The sequence below is a fragment of the Notolabrus celidotus genome, chromosome 12 (genome assembly GCF_009762535.1).
Source record: "Notolabrus celidotus isolate fNotCel1 chromosome 12, fNotCel1.pri, whole genome shotgun sequence".
In the NCBI taxonomy this organism is placed as follows: Eukaryota; Metazoa; Chordata; class Actinopteri; order Labriformes; family Labridae; genus Notolabrus; species Notolabrus celidotus.
Genome location: NC_048283.1, coordinates 15,368,630 through 15,390,334, shown reverse-complemented (window position 1 = coordinate 15,390,334; position 21,705 = coordinate 15,368,630). Strand labels below are relative to the sequence as shown.

The following is a 21,705-nucleotide window of genomic DNA, read 5'->3' as shown; positions in this document are numbered from 1 at the left end:
TTCTATTTGGGGGTAAAAAGCGACATCCTTGAAATAAAATGAAACATGGGGGCGTGTTTGAAGTCGTTCTCAATGCGATAGCTCCCTCATCCACCGTGCTAAGCAGCAGACGATCAGCGAAGTGAGCTAGAAAGATGGCGGCTGGTTCTGGGGCTGCAAGCGGCCACGGAGCACGCAGCTCCAACGCTGCTCTGGAAGCGTCTTTGGACCGGCGGTTTCAAGGAGTATCGAACACTATGGAGTCAATACAGGGACTTTCAACCTGGTGCATTGAAAACAAAAAGTACCACGGCCTCATAGTCCGCCACTGGATGAAGTGGCTCAAGAAATGTGAGTAACTAAATGCTAGCTCATCACAGAGCAACAGCTAACCCCCGCTGCTAGCTTACATTAGCTAATCCAGATGCATTTCTGCGTTGACGTGATACACTTGCAAAAAATAACCGGAGCTTTTAATTGTTAACTTCAAGTGCAAGAGAATGCAGTGCATAAATCAATTCATGCAATACATTTGAACCAACTGCGTATTTGAAAAGCTGGCGTTGTTATCACAAGTTAAAATGAGCCGCGTACATCAGCGAGGCTAATGCTAACAGCTCTGTTTACAGTCGGGCCTCACGGGGTCTCATGGTCTGCACCAATTATGATCTTTCAAGATGAGTTTACATGCTTTCATGTGCTTATCGTAAATAACAATCTGAAAACGTGCATAAGCATGTGTGTATTTAGCTTTTACTAAATATTCGCGAACGTCTGTGTAAGTTCTGTAACTTCTGGCTGACCCCTTACAGCAGGGGCGTCAAACTTATGTCAGTTCAGGGGCCACATACAGGCCGGGTAGATCTGAAGTGAGCCAGGACCAGCAAAATCATAACATAATAACCTATAAATAAAGACAACGCTAAATGTTTCCCTTTTGTTTTAGTGCAATAAGGGAAAAGTACATTCTGAAAATGTTCACATTAGGGATGTAGATTTTAAGTATTTTCCAGGATTGATTTCTGGAAATGTTAACGATCAATTCTAGATTAATCAATTAAAAAAAACCCATTATTATTCTTATGTGAAAAACAAGGCCAAATCTGTTTTTCCCCCTAAATTATATTTTCTACAGCAAAAAAATGCATGTAACTCAAGTATTGAATACGTGTACATGTTTAACACTGATTATCAACGATCAGGCTCATAAAAATATTCTCTGCAGACATAATCTTATAAAGTTAAGGCTCAAAATACTAACAGAAAAGTATTTCAGACTCACAGTGTCCAGTTTTCTGACTACTCGTTCTTATTGAGAAAAATAAACATGTGTATCTGGTCAGGAGTCCGCCAGGAGTGCAATCGGGTCATAATCAGTCCAGCGGCAAAAAAGCCTAGACGGCTCTGATGTTGCTGATCTGCAAACATAGCATACTATAATTCCCACCAGTCTGTTGGCTTTGTATCTAAAGGTGGGGAAATGTCCTGTTTAAAGTTATTAACCTTGATGACCGTGTCGTTGTTGGCAGCAGTTGCGTATTGATCCTCTTTAAAAAGCGCACATGGTGACCTGGCGGCTGAGCACACCTTTAACAGCTGATTCACATCAAAACATGCTTTAAACTTAAAACTCCTCCCTGATAGATGAATGTAATATGAGACCACATGATGTTTGTTCCACCTGACGGAAAATTGAAAACAAAAATGCGGGTTTTGAGTAATTTCTTAACAATCAATTAATCGATAATCGATTAACTGTGTACATCCCTAGTTCATATTTAATGAACTATCTTTCTACATAAACAGCTGTTGTATTTTTTGCCAAGATGAGTCTCATAGTGGGGCTGAATATTTTACTCTTGAAGCCCTGAAACCTGCTGCTAACACACCAAACACACAGGTTACCCACTCACCTGACACACAGTGTAAGGTTTACTGCAAAAGAACAGAGAGATTATAATAATGAAGAAGGTAAAGTTGACTATTTTGGACCCCTCAGCTTCAGCATGAAAAGTCTGCTTGCTGGACAGTGTTGTATGCAGGGGTGTAGTACTAGTGTTAGTAGTTAGTGTATCATCTTATAGTGCTCTAAAAAGTCTTTATGAATCTCAACCGGATTATGCAAACAGGAAGTCATCTATTTTCTCAATTTGAGAAAATGGTCCTGGGAAAAAAGCGCTGTTCAGGTGCGCGCTGTCAGCACTATGATTGACCCCCAGAGGACAAATTTGAAATAGCAGCTACTTTTATTGAAAAATGCACTTAATGTATTCTCTGTAATTTTTTCACTTTGCAAAGTCGTCCCGTGGGCCGGATTGGAACCTCTGGCGGGCCGGTTTTAGCTTGTGTCCGCATGTTTGATACCCCTGCTTTAGAGTCTTTCTTGAACGTTATTTTTTATGTTGCAGTGACTTAAACCTTTTGTAGAAGACGTAGTTGGAAAAGCTTAATGGAAACTCAAACTTCTCTTTATCCATTTCCTTTTGATATTTCTCTAGTCATTCTAACGAGACAGAAGAAGGACGTGGTGTCAGGCCAAATATCAGTGAGACATTAATTACTGATACACTTAACATTGAAACAATAATTGAAAACTTTGTGATTTGTGTTAAAGTATGTGTCCGATATCAACCAGTTTGCTAAGACAAGTAATGTAAGTTGTGTTGTACATGCAAGATTGTAAGTAATTGATGGACGGTCTTAGTTTGTTGAGTCAAATTAGAAACAAGGCAGACATTTTGGAAGTGTGCCAAAAGCAGGCATTGCCCCAACAATGTGTTACTGGAGTATTGACGAGATATGCTCAATCTCTTATTTAGGGTGGTTTTGCATTCGTCCCCTGTTCTCTTCAGACTAATCCATATGAAGGCTATGTGCCTTTTCTCCTACTGTACAACTTAACTGTATACTATTTAAAGTTGGGCCTACTGGCAATGTAATGTAGGGAGTGATTACTGCAATGCTATACAAACATTGCACCACAGCACTCTGATATCTTCTTTCAAAAACAATGTCAACAAATATATCATGTATAGCTTAGGAGATCCTGTATGTCAATTTGAAGATTTCAAGGACATCTAAGTCTTAGTGGAAGATGTAATCCCAAGATCAAATTTTAAATTTGACACACCGCCTTTGATCTCAATCTAAAATCATCACACAACAGGAGTTGATAAAATGGGCTAACACCAAAGTGAAGCCCCTACCCGCTCACCCCCCCCCCCCCCCCCCCCTCCCCCCCCCCCCCTTATTGTCTGAGGCAAATTGCTTTCATTATCAAAGTGTTGATTTTTCATCATTGTTTATTTCCATCTTAGGCCATTTGCTTGTTTTAGGGCTATAACCTGCTGTCTTACTTGTCTAAAAGGCAATTTATTAGGGATGCAAAGATATATTGCAAATCGGCAAAAAATCAATGCAAATAAGGGTGGATTAAAATCAATTCAACATAATTTGTATCGGGATATATTTTTTAAACAGTAGAAGGCGCTATCTGCATTATCCTCTGCTTGTTCAACATCATTAAGTATTATGACATTCAGCGTGTTTAACATTTTGAACACCTCAATATGATCCATAGCTGTTTGATACCGTCAGTAATATATATTGTGTCATGAAGGAAAATTTGATTTAGGGGGAAAAAAATGCATTTGGCATTATTTTTGACATGGAAAACGTTCACTTTTTTAAATGATTAAATTATAATTTATGGTTTACATTTCCAAAGATCGATCAAGGAGAATACTTGGAATTTACATCCCTAATTAAAAGAGATGTATTGTTTTAAAAGTACTTTCATTTGGGAATCGTTCACTTTCCGTTTCTTGATAATTGTTTTCAAATTTTGCAACACGGTATTTTTGGGCGGTCATTTTTATTTTTTTGCAAGGTACTGAAAAAAAGTGTTCAGTGGTTTTATTTAAGTTACAAAACCTTGAAAATGAAAAAGGATTAATATAAGAGATAAATATATAGTGCAACTGTCCATATCTGAGAATTAAAATAAAATAATAGTTATTGAAATTTTCAATCCAGTTCTCTTGAAAATTGTTAGAGAATCGTGAGTGAATCGTATCGTGAACCAAAAATCAGGATTCCAATCCAATCGTGGGTTGAGTGTATCGTTACATCCCTACAATTTATGATGCCTTTCTGAGTGTAAGTTTTCCCCTACCATTATAAATCAAAGTATCAATCAACCAAGGTTAATTGGTTGGTAAAAGGCTTGATCTAAGAATGATGTTGTTCTTTCTACAATTTTTGTTAAGCGTTTTGACCCTTATAGACTTCCTGTCCCTTGCGGTGCACCTTGGAAGAAGGTGAAGTTGTGCCATCATGACAACCCTAGACGCCACATATTATTTACTGGTAATTGTTTATCTTTGATGGGATAGGGATAGACGTTGAGGTTGTTGGTATTTCTTGATGAATTCATTCTCAGAGTCACATCCAAGACCTGTTTTTTTTTTGCTCATAACTGTAGCCAGATTGTGCGAGGTATTACTGAAATTATTTTCTAGAGGCTGTTAAACTGAATTGTTTAATAATTGAAACAGTCTTTTTTATTTAAAGGATTTGACGGATTTACTGGAATTAATTTGTTGAATTTTGTTACAAGATGCTTAGTTGGTTGTTGATACTGTAGATGCAAGAAATTATAGTTCATTTGGTCAACTTCTACTAAACATGCAAGGAATAAGGGTAAAAAAATACACATTTTGCTGCAAAAAACAAACAGACACTGAATTTTTTTAATTACATCTGTATATGTATGTATTTATTTATTTTTTGTATGTTTTGTTTTTTCACAAACAACAGTGATAAACAAGTCCGGCACGACATTGGTCTGCATATCCATCATGACTAATATGAAAAAATATATAAACACAACAACAAAACAAAAAGTACAACACAGGCAGGTTTCTGTTTTCTTTCTTTTTTCCTTTCCTCCCAAAAAAGAGGACAGCGTCCAAAGTTAGTCAAGCACAATACTTAAAGAGTCTAAGCCACAGTAGAGATACGGGGTCCACGCAAGGTCAAGTACGCAAGAGGAAAATAGAAACTGTGAATTTTAATTCACCCTTTCAAACTCGTGCAGAGCTGGCAGAACTTGTTTGCTCCTTGGCCCAAAAAATTGGAGATGACTACTCATGAGGTCACTTCTTGTTTAATGCTGAGTTTCTCAGGCAAATCATCACACAGAGCAATGCATGATAAAAGCTTTTGCTGACAGCAGATAGGGAGCTGCTCTGCGCTTGTGCTGCCATTGTTTTGTTTTTTTGCAGAGAGCAGTGCCAACCAATCAAGAGTCAATCTGCAGATCACCATTCACTGCTGGCTGTAGCTGTGACATTCAGGCATTGTATCTGGTTGAATTTGTAGCATATAAACTATTACCACACAACACAGCATTTTTAGGTTGAGCTAGTTCGCAGTGTTCATCCTAGATGGGCATTTTTAAGTACATCAAACTCAACAGCAGACACAAGTTACTGCACAAAACTCAAACTCAACAAAAAAAACTTATATGAAGAACACAACTCTTATTGCATTATATTGTTACATTAAAGTCTCTGCATGTTGTGTGATAAAACCTACTCTGTACCATCCATTCTCCAAGTAGATTAACATGCTGATGTGTACTGATTGACATTAATTCCAATGTCATAATTTACATCAGGACTTATTTGACTTCCAAATGGGACATTATTGCTCTGTGTATGTAAATAAGTTAGCTATCGGATGAAAAGGCTCTTAAAAGTTTGATTTTGGAGAGTTGCACCATCTTAACCCTCCTGTTAAGTTCGTTTCTCTGGAACAACAATAATGTTCCTGTGTCAATTTGACCCGGGGCATATTCAATTATCCAAAAATGTCAGAACCTCAAAAAAATCCCAATACACATTTTTTAAAATCTAGTTTTTAACTCCATCATGTAAATCAATATTTAATCCATTAGTGTTCTTTAATTCTCACAGATCATGGTTCAATGAGGATAACTCACTCGTTTTTCATTCAAATTAATGTTAAAACTTTTTTTAATGTACATTGGAAAGCCCTAAATATAAATACAATAGTTTTACTAGACATAGATTTTTGTTTATTTTATTGTACATTTTTATTTTTTTATTTTTTATGAAGTGATGTTGTGTGTTGAAGTGATGAAGTGATAAATTAACATGACTCATCTTCTGTCACATGCTGCCCAGATTTTTATGCTGCATTTAGCTGATTTAAAAGGCATATATTACCTAAAACAGACTTTAAAAAAGGACAATTTGACCTGCAACATAACAGGAGGGTTATCTGAAGAATCATTGCCAGACCCTGCATTAGGGCAATGTAGTGTTTGTAACATGGGATTAAATCATGCTGTAGTGGTAGTTTGGAACTGGACCAAAGATATTTTATTTACAGTCTGGATTTCTTGATAGTCTTTGATAGAGCAGACAGTGTTTTAGGATAGAAGAAATTGACCTCACAGCCACGTGCCACACATTTACTCATTACCCCAAAAAAGATCAATCAATGCAATGACAATCCAAATTTAGTCACGCCATCAGATTGTTTGACTAAGGTTGTGACAGATCTGAGACAAATGAAGTGCACATCACAATGGAATGGAGCTGGACATGTATTTTAAAACAGGAAACTAATGTGATGTTTGTAAAACTGTTTGCGTCTATGTGCCAGAAATGCCATTTATTTGACTCAGCTTGACCTCTTTTTTGCTCAGGGAAATGTTCACTCATTTTTGTGGGTTAGATATTTTATTTTTGTAGTCATTAACTGCCCTCTCTTAACAACATTGTACTTAACAGCCTTTAATTTTTTTTTGTGATCAAATTTTTATTTATTTATTTATATTTGTATGCAGGTTGTAACAAGCAGTATATTGATCAGTGCAAGCATAAACATCATGCTTGTGCAAGAAGTTAACCTCATACAGTTAAGGGGAGAAGAACAAAAACAAACAATAGTCAATATAATAAAACAATATTAATAGATGACAATAATTAGAAAATTAAGCCCAAAACATCATCCCACCCCCATTCCAGGCCACCATATATCAACATAATCAATGTCGAAGGCTTTTGAGTTTCGCAGAAATCATTTGCCTCTTTCGCCCCGTGAACTCTGGCTGTTTAGAGTTCAAGGTACATGATATCTAAGTATGTTAGAACCCATACTCGAAAGGAAAATACATGTAGGGGTTTCCAGCATGTTGCTATTAAAAAAAAAAGCAAAAAACAAAAAGTTAACAGCCTTTAATTGAACCTTTTTGATGTCAAATTATTCGCTGATAGGTCGATATAAAGGGCCCCTCTGCCACATTACTTAGGCCTATGTGACATTTTAAGTAATAGGATACTATTTTGGCATGAATTAACATCAGTTATCAGTATTATCACCATTATGTGTGTGTGTGTGTGTGTGTGTGTGTGTGTGTGTGTGTGTGTGTGTGTGTGTGTGTGTGCGTGTGCAGTTGCGGGTGTGTGTGTGTGGCTTTGATTAAAGAGTTGTGATCAGTTCTTATCTGAAGTTTTAAAATACTCAAAGGGTTGTTTCTCATGTCATTCACAATTTGTATGAGTCTTGATTTTTATTTTGTAAGGCTCACAAAAGATACAACTACAAATTCTCTCTTTTCATGGCTTTAAAGATATCATTTTTGTTTTTCTTTGCTCTCTAAATATGTTTCAGTTTAAGGAGTTTTCAGAGATTCTGAAGTTGGCCATAGTTTTTTTATGCACACATGTTTACTTGTTGCCTCTATATCCCCGTGTGGATGGGTGTTGGACTGAGGCAACACCAGAGCAGCTTCTTCTGGTGCAGCAACAATTTTCTGGAGGCATTAAGAATATCTTCATGTGTCTTTAAGAGTAACTGAAATGCGAACTACAGTGAAATGCATCTCCATGTTTCCTTGTAGAGAGATTTGAACCCTTTACACTGAAAAGTCAGAGAATATGATCCAGCCTTGAAAATGAGATGCTGCATCTCTACGGGCTGTCCTATAATTAATTCAGATGTCCTGCTCACTGTAATTAAATTCAAGGATATTGAGAATATAAGCAGTTAATTCAGGGTGTCCTTGCTAATATTCTGTTTCTGTGGAAATGAAAATGTTTGTGTAATTCTAACCTTGGGCAACAATGGAACAGATCTTTAGAATTTCTAATGCATTTATCACGTGCAGACATGCACACAGTGTGCATCCATCTGTTGAATCAAAGCTGTTCATATTTACAGTGAGACTGTTGAGGATTTTGGATGACACCCAGCTGATACTGGGGGACTGATATCAATGGATTAGGGTTGCAAAGGGGTGGAAAATTTTAGGTGAATTTCCAGAAAGTTTACGGTAAATTTCCATGGGAAGTTAAGCTGGGGAATTTGGGAAATATTTCCAAATTGGAAAATTTCCATAGTGATTTATGGGAATTAATGGGAGTTAACTGGGAATTGAGGGTAATTTAATGGAAAGCTATCATATCCAAGCATAAAGATGTTTTGTTAAAAGCAGACATCCATCCAAAATAATACAATTAAAACAGATTTATTTGTAAGTAGAACTTTATCAAGTGTTAAATATTTTATTGAACAATCAATTATTTTCTTCCTGGGTCTCATCAACATCCTCAACATCCAACTCCGACTCTTCCTCTTTAGTGTCACTGTCCAGCCTTCTTGAGGATGGCTCTGCAAAGATATTCAACTGTACCTGCATGAAATCTTGTTGTTTTAATCAGGATTATGCTAAAATATATTTTCACCACCTATATTTAAGTTCCCTATTAAGAGCCAACCTTCAATTTAGTAAAGTCCTGGTTTATTCCCATAAATTCCCGTTAATTCCCATAGAAAGTTTCCAACTTTGAAAATTCCCTTAATTCTGCAACCCTACAATGGATAATATTAAATTATATGCTAGACAATTAATATATAACAAATGTTTTTATGATAACAGAGTTTAGTCCACTGAATGTGAATGTCATCACTGAAGCGGAAACTCAGCAAGTTCTACAGTGTTTATAATTATTTACTTGTTATAAAGGTTGCATGTTTTTGGACTGCTTGTGTTTCATTGTGCTGATATTTCCCAACTTTTTGTTGATGCTCTTATCCATGTATTCACATATTTTCCAACTGATTGCAAAGAGCATCAATCTTGTGGTGAAATATTCAACAAATCATTTTTGCGGATCAAGTACAGTCACGGTGAAGTGTAGAGGATCCAAATAGATCTCAGTGAAACGTGTGCTAACAGACTCTAAGAGTGTACTTTTCATTGTTTTCACTCTGTGGTCCGTCTCAACCTCTTTGCTTAGAAGATGCTTTAGTGCTGCAACTAAAGGAATAATGGATGCAGACATGTTGGCCCTTATCCAGACAAGTGCGTAGTGGCCGCGGTTTTTGCCATTTTTGGCTGAAAATTTTTGGCGGCCGAATTTTTAATGCATCCCTAGAATATTTGTTCATTGTGCATCCAGCCATGTACTGACTAGAACTAAGTGTAGTGAAAGGCGTTAGATTAATGCATGGATCACATGTGGTTTTTGTTACGCATCAGTTCACGTGCCTGTCAGAATGACTTCTTCAGGGCTGATACATATTTTAAAAGCTTTTAAAGTTGTACATTTTGGGGCATTTTTGCCTTTAATGGACAGGACAGCTGAAGACTGACAGGAAATGGAGAGAGCAGCAAACGTTCAAGGCCGGAATCAAACCTGTAACCTCTGCAACAAGGGCTCTATATGGGCACACGCTAAGACTGCAGTGCCCCAATACTTAATAAGCTTTTGTCAGGCAACATAAGATGCATCACTTTATAAGATCAGGTCAAGAGTTGCATGGAAAAGTGTGTACTGTGCCTTGGTTAATTATGAAAATTCTAAATACCTTTCTATTGCAGTTTCATGCATTGCATCTTCCAACACATATACTCAAACCAACATGTCTTTGAGCTTTAAAATAGTTCAGTGATAATGATCTGTCCAATCTGTCAGTTGTTACTTATCTATGTGTATCTAAATGAACTATGTTAGAGGTATTTCTCCTGAAAGTCTAATTGAAAATGTGTGCTTGAAGTCAGATGTTGAAATGCTTTATGCCTAGTTATCTGCATTATCCACACAATACCACTACAGTCAGCCACTTTCAGTTACTCATGAGCCATAGTAGTTTTTCTGAAAGGGTCTTAAACTATTTTTTACCTTTTGTACCCAAATCTGACCCTCTCTTCTTTGTCTGCTTTTTTTCAGCTGACAACAGTCACCGCTTGAATCTCTTCTACCTTGCCAATGATGTGATACAGAACTGCAAAAGAAGGAACGCCATTGTGTTTCGTTCAGCCTTTGCAGAAGTCCTTCCTAATGCTGCTCTGCTCATCAAGTGAGTACACAAAGTTTATTTTAAGTCCTTTATCAACATTAAATATGCATGCTGTTGTCCACATAATTGTTACCTCTAAAGGAACTGATATATTTGTGATGTCTTTCTGCTCGCACTGTGCTGTTATTGTTTTTTTTCACCGTCAGAGATGGGAAGGTCCGCAAGTCAGTGGAAAGGATCTTTGTGATTTGGGAGGAGAGGAGCGTGTATCCTGAGGAGCTCATTGCTCAGCTCAGAGCCAACTTGAACAAAAAGGAAAAAGAGCGAGAGAAGCTGAAGGAAAAGGAGAGAGAAAAGGAGAAGTTGAAGGAGAAGGAAAAGGAGAAGGAGAAGGAAAGGGAGAAGGAGAGGGAGAAGGAGAAGGAGAAGCAAAAGGAGACTACACCGGCAACTGGTCAGTTTGATAATTTTTCTTGTTGATCATTTCAAAGGCCAAACTTCTCGAATTTGAGCTGCATTTTTTAAAAGTTAGTCACTCTTGCAGTTTTGATTTTGTTTTTCTTTTATTTCACAGCCCCAGTCAACAAAGCGGCCCTCAAGTCCAAGATTTTAGAAGAGTTTGCAGTAAGTCTGTGTTGATGTGTCTAAAGCATTACAAGTGCTGTAACTGTATTTACTTAGGTTAATTTGCGCTCTGTTTTCTTTTTCAGCCGCACTCCCTTGTGGAACAGTTGTCGAGATATAAACAAGCAGTTGCTGAAGAGGAGTTCAGGGAGAAGCAGCTGGCGGCTCTTAGGGTGGACGTCTGCAGCACAGAGGCTCTGAAGAGACTGAAAGGTCAGATGTTACTGACTGAATTTCCACCTATCAAAAGCATATTGTTCCAAGTGCATGTCTGTGTTAGCAAAAAACACACCTACTTACTCTTAATGCCTTGTCAAGAGTGGGGGTGCATGCAGCAGTTTGAGTGTTTGAGGAATAGTTTGTTCAGTAGAAAGCAGTTACCGTGCAAGAGCTGACCCTTAAACTGCAGCTTTTGGTTTAGCTTGTGTATTCTGCTCCTGTTTTAAATAGACATTTCTGCTTTCCTTTACATTCTGTCAGTAGAAAGTGATAAGATAGACACATTGAAGTTACAGGAGTCAAAGTAAGCTTTCCTGTTAATAGATCACCTCTGAAATTGAATGTCTTACCAACCCAGTTCAGTTTCTACAATTCACTTTTTTTTATTGTTTTCAAGAAAGTGCAAAATTCAGGAAGAAATAAAAGAATACAGAAAACAAATACATTTCGCATGAAAAGTAGTAATAAGGCCAATGACAAAAGAAAGACATAGTGATACCAAACAAACAGTAATAAAAATAAAATAAAATAAAATAAACAACAAAACTAATTTCTCACAGGGAAAGCACCAAGCTCAGTGACCACTCATATGTCCATAAACATCTTCTGTCTGTTATTTACCTTAAAAATTAGTTGTTCATTGGTAGCTATTTTGGTCATTTCTCCCAGCCAGTCATTAAAAGAGATGGTACTTTTAGTTTTCCAGTCTCTGAGCAAGATCCTACATCCTGTGGTAAGAGCCAATCTACACCACACAGTCAGGCGATGTGATAGTCTAACCCCCTCTGTTATTATACCTAAAATGCAAAGCGTAGGTCTCAACAGCAACTTTGTTTTCAGTACTTGATTGAGAAATGCTACTACATTACTATTATTACTACTACCCAGTTCAGTTTCTGTTATGGATAAGACTTTGATGCCAGTTAATTAGATATATGATATGTAAATGTATTCGTACTTCAATTGAATATCATGTGTTTGTTATTCATAATGGCCTTGGATTTATTATTTTAAAACATATTAAACTTACACCTTTTGTTCTTTTATTCCCTGTTGTCAACTGTCTCATCTTTCAGACAAAGCAGGAGGGAACAAGTTTGCGAAAGACTTTGAAGATGGAAGTCTGAAGCTGCAGGAGTTTGTCGGCTTCCTCGACAAAGAGTTGAAAACAGGGCCTCCTCTGCTGGAAGCTTTGGGAAATGCAGACATTTTCTATGAGATGCAGTACAAGGAGGTTAAGATTGTGGCTAATGTGAGTGTTAGAGCAAATTATTTCTACAATTGTCTTTACTACAATGAAATCCAAAAATACAAAGATGTCATGGTTAACTTTCGGTTTATTTAGTACTCTGTAAATTGTGTTTCAGCTGCTTTTGTGTTTCACTTGATATTTTTTAGTCCTCTGTTGATCCTAGAAAAATCATGATTGTAACAATAGGTGCCAGCTGTATTGAAAGTTAACTTGTCATTCTCTAATCTTGTGTTTTGTTCCCTCCTCCACTCTCTCAGGCCTACAATGCCTTCGCAAACCGTGTGGCCGGTCTTAAAAGGAAACTGGATTCCCTCAAGTCAACTCTTCCTGGACCTGAGGACTCTCCCATCCCCTCGCCTTCTGAGGATGCCCCCTCTCCCACTGGCTCTGACTCACCCTTCCTTGGGCTTGGGCCCAGCAGAGCCCAGGTGGATCCAGAGCTGGACGGCAAGGCCATGGATGAAGGAGAGCTACCCAACGACAACAGAGACATGGAGGACATGGATATGTCTGATGAAGAGGCTGAGGCTCTCACAGCAGGGGGTTAGTGGCCACAGAGGATTGTAATGGGGTCATAATGGTCTATCCATATTTGGCTGCCCTGTTGTTGTGTTGTGGTTTTGATTTGAAAATGTATCAGCTCTTTGAATTATTTTACTAGCAGGTGAGAGGAAAGACAAGTCATCTGCAGCTGTTGCCAAGGCTACAAAATCAGACGCGGCATCAAAGCCTCCTACCACACCTACTAAAGCAACAAAGACCAACGCCATGGCTGCTACCACGGCAAACCCAGTTACCCCCACCTCTGCTTCTGCGCCGAGCACTCCAGCAACCCCTCTGGGAGTCAATCTGGAGAAGGTGGACCTGGGAAAGATCAGCTCCATTCTTAACTCACTCACTTCTGCCATGAAAAATACAGGTATGTTCAGGGGGTGGGGGAAAATACATGAGCTGCTGTTTTGTCTGATGCTAATCGCATGCCTAACTCGGTATTGAGAATATCTCAATTTTAAGTTCCCTGGACAAAAAACATTGCAATTGCTTTGTATAATAAGTAGTGCTGTCAGTTGATTACAACTTTTGTCAGGGTGCTTGTTTGGCTCAGCAGTTGAATTGTGTGCCCTGTGTGCAGAGGCTTTAGTAATCAAAGCAGGGCGGTTTAGTTCCAACCCATGGCCCTTTGCCCACATGTCATTCCCCACTCTGTCTTACTAGTTTTCTACATTGTCCTAACTCTGAATAGAGGAATGAAAGCACTCCCTCCCAGAAAAAATCAAATAAAACTCACAATCACAGTTTTGAAATATTCTTACATACTTATAAAATTCTTGAAATGTGTCAAATTGAAATGCAAATTAGCTTCTAGCAGCCTGTACCAGCACATCTTGATTAATTTCCATAGGATTTTGGGTGGCCAGTTATTTCAAGTGAGACCTGATCCACCTTGGCTGTCCAGCCAAATTTACCCGAGCCAATCCAGCTCATTGCACACCACTATGCACAAGGAGGTGCCTCTTATGCAACATTATGAATGTGAAAACAGGATCACTTTCTTAGACAGCTACCTCTGCACTTTGCACAATTTTAGTCAGATGATTCCACACACACAGCCTGACTTGAGCACATGTTAAGTTTACAATTACTACCAACAAGTTTAAGACCATGAATGGGTATCTGGTAGGGTTGCAAAGGGGTGGAAATTTCAGGAAAGTTTCCGGTAAATTTCCATGGGAAGTTAAGCTGGGGAATTTTGGAAATATTCCAAATTAGGAACTTTCCATGGGAATTTATGGGAATTAACTGGGAATTGAGGGTAATTTAATGGAAAGGTATCATATCCAAGCATAAATGTTTTGTTATAAGCAGACATCCATCCAAAATAATACAATTAAAACAGATTTATTTGTAAGTAGAACTTCATCAAGTGTTAAATATTTTGTTGAACAATCAATTCTTTCATTGAGGAACAAAAACATGAATTATGAGTTAAATTTTACTCATCCCCCTAACCAAACCATTCATAAATTAATAAAAATGAAATCCCAACAAAGTCCCATTCAACATGCAAATAAAAAAGCATCTTCCCTCCTAGCTTCTCAAGCCTAGCCTCTACAGGATTCTAAGCATCATCTGTGCATGTGATGGAGGAATGCAGTCCATGTAGGGGCGTGGTCTCTATAGCCCTGCAGTAAGCAATGTGCTATGTGCATGTGATTGAGGAATAGCATAGATATTCAACTGTACTTGCATGAAATCTGTTTTTTTTTAGTCAGAATTATGCTAAAATGTATTCTCACCAACTATATTTAAGTTCCCTATTAAGAGCCAACCTTCAATTTAGTAAATTCCTGGTTTATTCCCATTAATTCTCATTAATTCCCATGGAAAGTTTCCCACTTTGAAAATTCCCGGAATTTTGCAACCCTTGTACCTGGTGTAACAGAAGGCGCCAATTTTTCAAGCTGGCATAGATGTTCAATGTAACCTCATCAGATAGTTTTGAAGTCATATAGCCCCATTATAATACCATAAACTGAGTCTAATGCTGTGAATTACTAGATCAGGAGTTGTGACCTGTAAGTTGACTGTTGTGCAGCACTGTGAGGAGACGGATGTTTCATAAAGGCAATCTATAAGTTAATAATGCAGATATTTTATCTTTTTTCCCAGTTTGCAGTGTAGTTCTTATATTTCACTCAATAACTCTGAGCTATATAGGAACATTAAGCTTCATGATCTAACAAAGTGTTGGATCAAAACATCACAGCGGTGCATTGTTCAGTTGTTTCCTTCCTTCCTGGTAAGAGCCCACATTTTAACTCATCCCTCCCTGTCTTTGAATTCTTATCAGCAGCCAGCCCTGCTCGGCCATCTCCCGCCACACCCACTACTCCCTCTGGCCAGTCAGCTGCTTCCAAAGTGGCGCCTAGCAGCCCTGCTCTGGCCAGCATTCTGTCCAGAGTTGACATAACACCTGAAGGCATTCTCAGTGCTCTGTCTAAATCAAACACAGCAGGTAAGATGTATGCCTCAATTTCAAATATTATATGTAGTTTATTTAACAGTGCTAATCCTTTATACTTTGGTTATCTTTTGTTCTCCATTTTTCTTTTTCTGTGCAGGTTTGTCCTCTCTCCTGCAAAGTGTGACAAACACAACCTCAGCTCCTCCCTCCCGACCCTCCCCAGATTCACCAGCAGTAAAATCTCTGCTCAGCCCAACCACCCAAAAACCCAAACCAACACTTGGGAACAGCCTCAAACGAGATACACCTGGGAGGAACAGAGACTGGGAGAAAGGCAGACAGCTGTCCCCCCCTCCTCCTCCTCCGCCTCCTCCTCGCCCCTCTGCCCCCTCTATCTCTCCCCCCAGCCTAGAATCAAAAATCAACAGTTTCTTGCAGGGTAATCCAGGCTTTAGTCTTGCTTTAGGTGACGTCAGTCCTGATGGGGTGGATGGGACACCAGTGAGAGACGAAGCTGCCGGCACCCCCACCCAGGATGAGATCATGGACACCCCTGGCAGTGTGCCAGAATCTCTGGGGTCATCCGGTCATACCCTCTCACCCACAGCGTACCGCAGTGAACCTTGGGATGCTGTGATCACCCCATCAGGAAGCAACAGCAACGGGGACTTTCAAGGCTCTTCCTCCTCTTCCCGGTTTGGAGCCGGTAAGAAGAGCGGCACAAAATTAAAAGAGGATGAAGTGATGAATGTGAGGAAGCAGGGGTCTTCTTCCTCAAATAATGACATGAAGAGTAGAAAAGATGGACAGCATAGCCAGCTAAGAATGATGGGAGAAAGGAGACTCTCTTCAAGCTCTCGTAAGACAAGCACTGGCTCAGACGATGGAGGTCTGAGTGGAAAAAGAGAGGATAAGGTCAAAGGTCGAGAGTCTCCTAATGCGGGTGGAAAGGAAGGCCAGTATCATCGTATTGAGACACTAGTGTCACCCTGCACTGAAGGGGCACCAATCCAAACTCTAGGATACTCCAACCGCCCACTCGCTGGAGAGCGCATCAAGACAGTAGAGAGCATCCGCGTGATTGGCCGAGGCTCCCGGAGAGGAGGAGGGGTCAGCAGTCGGCCAGGGGGAGCGATGTGGTATGAAGAGGAGGAATACATGGAAGCTCACCCTCCCTCACCCAGCGCTGCCCCCTCTTCCCATAATATGGGCCATGGTGGAAATGAGGAAATGCCCCCTTCCATGCCTCTTCCTCCCCCACATCTTCTTCTCGCACATCTCCACCCTCCCCCCTCTCTTCCTCATCCTCCTCCTCCTCCACCAAATCAATTCCAAATGCACTACCACCCAGACAACATGCAAACTCCTCCTCCATCCCTTCTACACCAGCATCCTCCTCCCACATCCCCTTTCTTCGGTGCTCCTCCACCTATCCCTCGACCCCCTCCACCTCCCATGTCACATCGCCTTTCCCCTCCACCTCACCACAACCCTGCTGTGCCCTCTGCGGTCATGGTTGGGGGAGTGTTGGTCCCTGTCGACCGTCCACTTGCTCTTCCTCTACCAGTCAGACCCGAAGGTGTAGATCGAGGTGGGATGGGGCCCAGAGGAGGTCCTCCACCTCGCATGTCTTCACTGTTAGGTGAGCCCCCTAAGCATCTCCGCCCTGGCACAGTTAAAGAGCCTTTTGCCCCCCGCCATGCTCCCCCTCTTCTCCGCCCAGGTAACCCAGGTGTTCCCTTACCTTTACTAGGCAGAGTGAAAGAGCCCTTGAATCTACCTCTTCCACCCCCATCTCACTCTCCCACATCCTCCTCTCCCTCAACTCCTAATTCCCCTGCAGTTGACACAGTCCCCTCTCGCCTCTCTGCTCAGTCTTCAGCCCCTCCTCTTCACAAGCCCCCTGCCAGTCCTCCAGCTCAGTCCCGCAACAAAACCTCTAACCCCGTTCCCCTCCTCACCCTCCCCACTACCCGACCCCCGATCCTCTCAGTCCCCATCCCACAGAGACCTCTGATGCGAGGCCGAAATCCTTCTCAGCATCGTCACCAAGATCTCCCCTTAGGGGGGTATCGAGGGGGCAAGCGAGCTGGTCCTCCTTTCACAGGTGGTCCCTTTCATTCACAGAAGAGACCCTTCCTACCCCCACGCTACTGATGTGGTCTTCTATGACAAGCTGAATGAGAAGTTCAAGCACGCTGCGCTGAATTGCGGAGTGTGTGTTAGCCCTGCTGGTATGAGCCCAGATATCTTTACTCTGTCAAATAGCTTGAATTAAAACTACCTTAGGTTGTGTGTAAATAGCTGATTAAAACGTAATGCTTCAGCTAATAACCAGCCAGTCATCTTACACTGTACCGTACAGCTCTGAGGTTATAAGTATAGAGTGGTAACAAACCCCAGCCTACCACTTTTTTCTCCTCAACATACACGATAGATTAGTGTCATCTGGTGTCCTTAGAGCAACACGATTCTTTAGAAAACATTAGAACAGTAACAGCAGACATGACACCATATTTGATCGAGTTTGCCCACTTTTGTGACTTTGGGGTTTCTATAGATGAGAGAGAGAGAGAGAGAGGGAGCAGAGTGAAAGAAACCGGTATGGGTCTCATGGGATACAGGGCATGGGAGAAAAATAGCAGTTTGATATTTTAGGAAATCAACTTTTTCTTACTGAGCAAAGGAGAGGACGATGAACACAACTCTGATACCTGTTTTCAAGATAGAAAACAAAAGCCTGAGCTGAAAAGCTTAACTTAACATAAAGACAGGATACAGAGAAGCTCACCTGCAACTGGCTGATGGTTAAAAGAAAAAAAAACACAGACACTTGTAAATATCAGTAATTAATACATCCTTTCCTGCTTGTTTATTCCATAGATATTACATGTTCAGGTTTTCAGGGCTGCAGGGCTCTGGATAGCCACTGCTTGTTGCCACAAAATGCAGGTTACTTCAATTGTTCACCCTGAGAGAACTAGGTTAGCTGTTTGCCCTGTTTCCTCTTCCAAAACATTATTTCTTATTGACATAAAGGTCAACACTGGTATTATCCAGAACATCAAACTGTTCCTGTAAAATATTTGAGTGAATTAGGCTCAGAAGTAAGCTCTCCTTCCATGAGTGTGTGTGTGTATGAGTGTGTGTGTGCGTGTGTGCGTGCTAAAAAGGTATTTCTCATTTTCAAGTAATGAGATTTGTGTTGCAGCTGAGGTTAACACTTGTTCCTATTTCTTGAGTTCCTGCTGTATATAATCTTCTCTTGCTCCACCTTTTTTCACCCTCTATCTGTCCCACTGTATATCTCTTTAGCTTGTAAATATAAAAAACTGAGATGATGCAGCATTTTTCTTCAAGCTCTTCATTCTGTTAATGAGAACATTGATCAGCACTCACGCATCCGTATTTACTGTGATCGAGGCCTTGGATAAGATTTAGCCCCAGAAGAATTTCTCTACAGTATCTGTCGCACCTTTCTATCTTCCTTCTGAAACCACCATGCAGAAGAGGAGAGAGAAGACAATTATGTATTTTCATTTCCAACATATATGTCTGCCTGTGTGCACTTGAAGTTAGACTGAGTCATGAAGATACTCAGTAGCTGGGGGAAAAGTATTCAAGCTTGAACTGCGCTCACGCTAGGCTTCAAAGTGTACTGACTTGAATAAAATCCAGAGTTTCAATTCAACCGGGGGGGAAGATATTTTATTTGGTCACTATATAAGACTTGAATTGCGCTGTTTTAATTTACTTGCGCTGTTCAGTTGTTGTTTTTTTCTCTGCCTAGGTTTTTTATACAGTTTTCATATTTTGACACAGCTGCTGCCATTCATATTGCATTTAAATTAAATGTCTTACTTTTTCTCACTGTACTTTCCTACTTGACTAAATCAGCCATTTTCACTTTGCAGCAGCGCTTACAGATGGTATCAGGGGGCAAAACATGTCAGCTATTCAAGAAATGAAGGTTCATTTAAAAAAAAAAATGTATTTTTGGTCCCTTCCTTTTTGTTTTGTTTCTTTGCTAATTTCATGCTTTTTCCCCTCAAGCCCCTGTGATTACCGCTTGCTTGCATTTAGAGTTTGTTTCTCTGACTTTAAATACAGCTCATCAGGATGCACTGAGCACCTGCAAATGTTTCTGCATAAAATTGGTGGATAGATACATTGTTAAATTTGTAATAATGAGCATATTTGTCCTTACAGTTTTGGCACATCATCAGCGTTATGATGCTTTACCAAATGTCATACAAGCCTGTCAGTAGCCCTTGTCAGTTTATTTTTTTAATCTTCAAGACAGCTAATTACCAGCCCAAACCTCTGCACAGAGAGAAAGCTTTATTTTTATAAACATCCTGCTTATTAAGTACCTATCGAGTTCACCATTACAATGTCCCTGTAAATAATCTGTCTCCGATTTCTCTTCACCTCCTCTCTGACTGAGTTTGAAATTGACTGAATTTGTGACATCACTGAAGGTCTGTGTACATTTGATAAGTTGAATTGCTCTTAATGCTGTTCTCATCAATGATGCTATATCACCGGTCTTTGAGTGTCCAATCCTTTCTGGTGTGATGAACATGCACACATGCTCTAAATGCCACAGTTAATATGCATACTCAAAGGGAGAGTATATCTTCATTTTTTTAACATACTGCAGAATCACAAGGACATACTTTCCTGTATTTATTTTCATTTCCCAACTTATGTAGTATATTTGTCACTTAATATCTGCACCATTGACTGTAAGCGGCAGGTGCACTTATATTTCAACAAGGGAGATTTTTGTTTTTCTCTTATTATTTTTTAAAATTTTTGGAGTCCTCAATTCAGACCTTTCTCTTTTGCTTTCATTTTTATTTTACTGTTGCTGAACATTTTGCACACTGCAATGCACAATTTTTCCGGAAAACCACATTAAGCAATGCAATTTCAAAATGTTCAAAGTGATCCGTCAGACTACATTTGCACCATTTGACATTATGACAGACTGACCCAGTTCCAGTGGACCAGCTATAACTTCAGTCACACTAATTAATGGCTTTACAGTTAATTACCATTAGTTTGACTAGCTGTATATTTAGTTAGGGTTAGGCACTGTAAGGAGTAACCTTAATACAGTAATATTATGCCAGCATCTTTTCTGCCTCAATGAACGCTCACATTTTTATGCAATTATTGGCTCTATGCCATTATTCTATTTTTGTGAGTTTTCAACAAGCACAGAATTGTTAAAGTTTGTATTATGAGACAAATTGAAGGCTTTTGATCATAAATACTAAATCTGCAGATATCTAACTAAGAACAACGTTGTGCAAACATGGCAATCATTTGTTTGTTATGCTATCAGTTTGACCAAATGTCACTGGACATGGTGAAATAAATTGGCAATGACTTCAAGTTGGTCCGGTATTTAAAGTTCCATGCAGGGTTTTCCATTAGTTGAGACTGACTACAGTGAAAGTGGCTAAACTTGATTTTTATTTTTTATTTTTTATTTTTTTATTTTTTTTTGAGAATGACGTCTCTTCTTAATGAGTGAGATGAAAACTTAAAACTCGGTCTTGGTGCACAATTAAATGTAAATAAGTTGCAATTTAGTATTGGAAGTCGTCTGCATGTAGAGCCTCGCTCTTTTAACAGTGTTGTAGCTCCCCCAAGTGGCCGTTTGTTGCACTTTAGCCTTCAAGCATCCATCACTTTAGTTAATGCAGGACTACTATTTGTGTTATCATATGAAACAGACAATCTGTGTAATGTCCCTTCACAAACAACGAGGATTCAAATAAGGACTTAAAAAAACTTGGACAATAGCCAATCTGAAATTGAATTGTTAATGCAGTTATTCTTCTATGATTATATATTTCCAGTATGTCTACATTTGATCCCTGCTGTAACAGTTCCCACATGATAAAGCTTTATCCGTCGATTTTAAGCCAGTAGCCTTAATTAAGGAAGTTTTTGTTGAGGTAAAATATAACCTGCTCTCAGTAACATTCCCTATTTAATTTGGTGATTTCAAGGACACTAATGTAACAGTAGATAACTCTTAGTCATGCATAGTGCGCATTTCCAGGACGGTGAACCTCGCCTTTGCTCATCTACCTTGATGCCTGGTTGTAATTCTGCACGTCGGTGCCATAGTGTGGAAATACTCTACAGCACGTTACCATAGACGCACTATAGCTGGTTTCATCCAATTATGGATGGACTTGTATTGTGCTAGTCGTCTCGTTAATGCAATTGGAGTTCTTCTGAATGTGCCTCTTTACGTGTAAACTGATATAACATGATAGGGCTACAACAACTGCAGCTTATATATCGTGTG

The 21,705-nt window shown here is 39.5% G+C and overlaps 1 protein-coding gene across 3 annotated transcripts; it reads left to right on the top strand.

Annotated features, from left to right (window-relative positions):
• The first annotated feature begins 64 nt into the window (after positions 1-64).
• On the top strand, positions 65-19,924 carry rprd2b (regulation of nuclear pre-mRNA domain containing 2b). Of its 3 annotated transcripts, none has more exons than XM_034697471.1 (10): positions 65-330; positions 10,245-10,374; positions 10,521-10,768; positions 10,889-10,938; positions 11,025-11,151; positions 12,234-12,409; positions 12,667-12,952; positions 13,074-13,328; positions 15,261-15,425; positions 15,532-19,924. In XM_034697471.1, exons 1-10 carry the CDS (start codon positions 135-137, stop codon positions 17,529-17,531), a joined length of 3,633 nt encoding a protein of 1,210 aa, XP_034553362.1. In that variant the 5' UTR covers positions 65-134; the 3' UTR covers positions 17,532-19,924. The 3 variants fall into 3 exon arrangements, with proteins under 3 accessions (XP_034553362.1, XP_034553363.1, XP_034553361.1); XM_034697472.1 differs by having other exon boundaries at positions 13,071-13,328; positions 15,264-15,425; XM_034697470.1 differs by having other exon boundaries at positions 67-330; positions 13,071-13,328.
• The last annotated feature ends 1,781 nt before the right edge of the window (positions 19,925-21,705 follow it).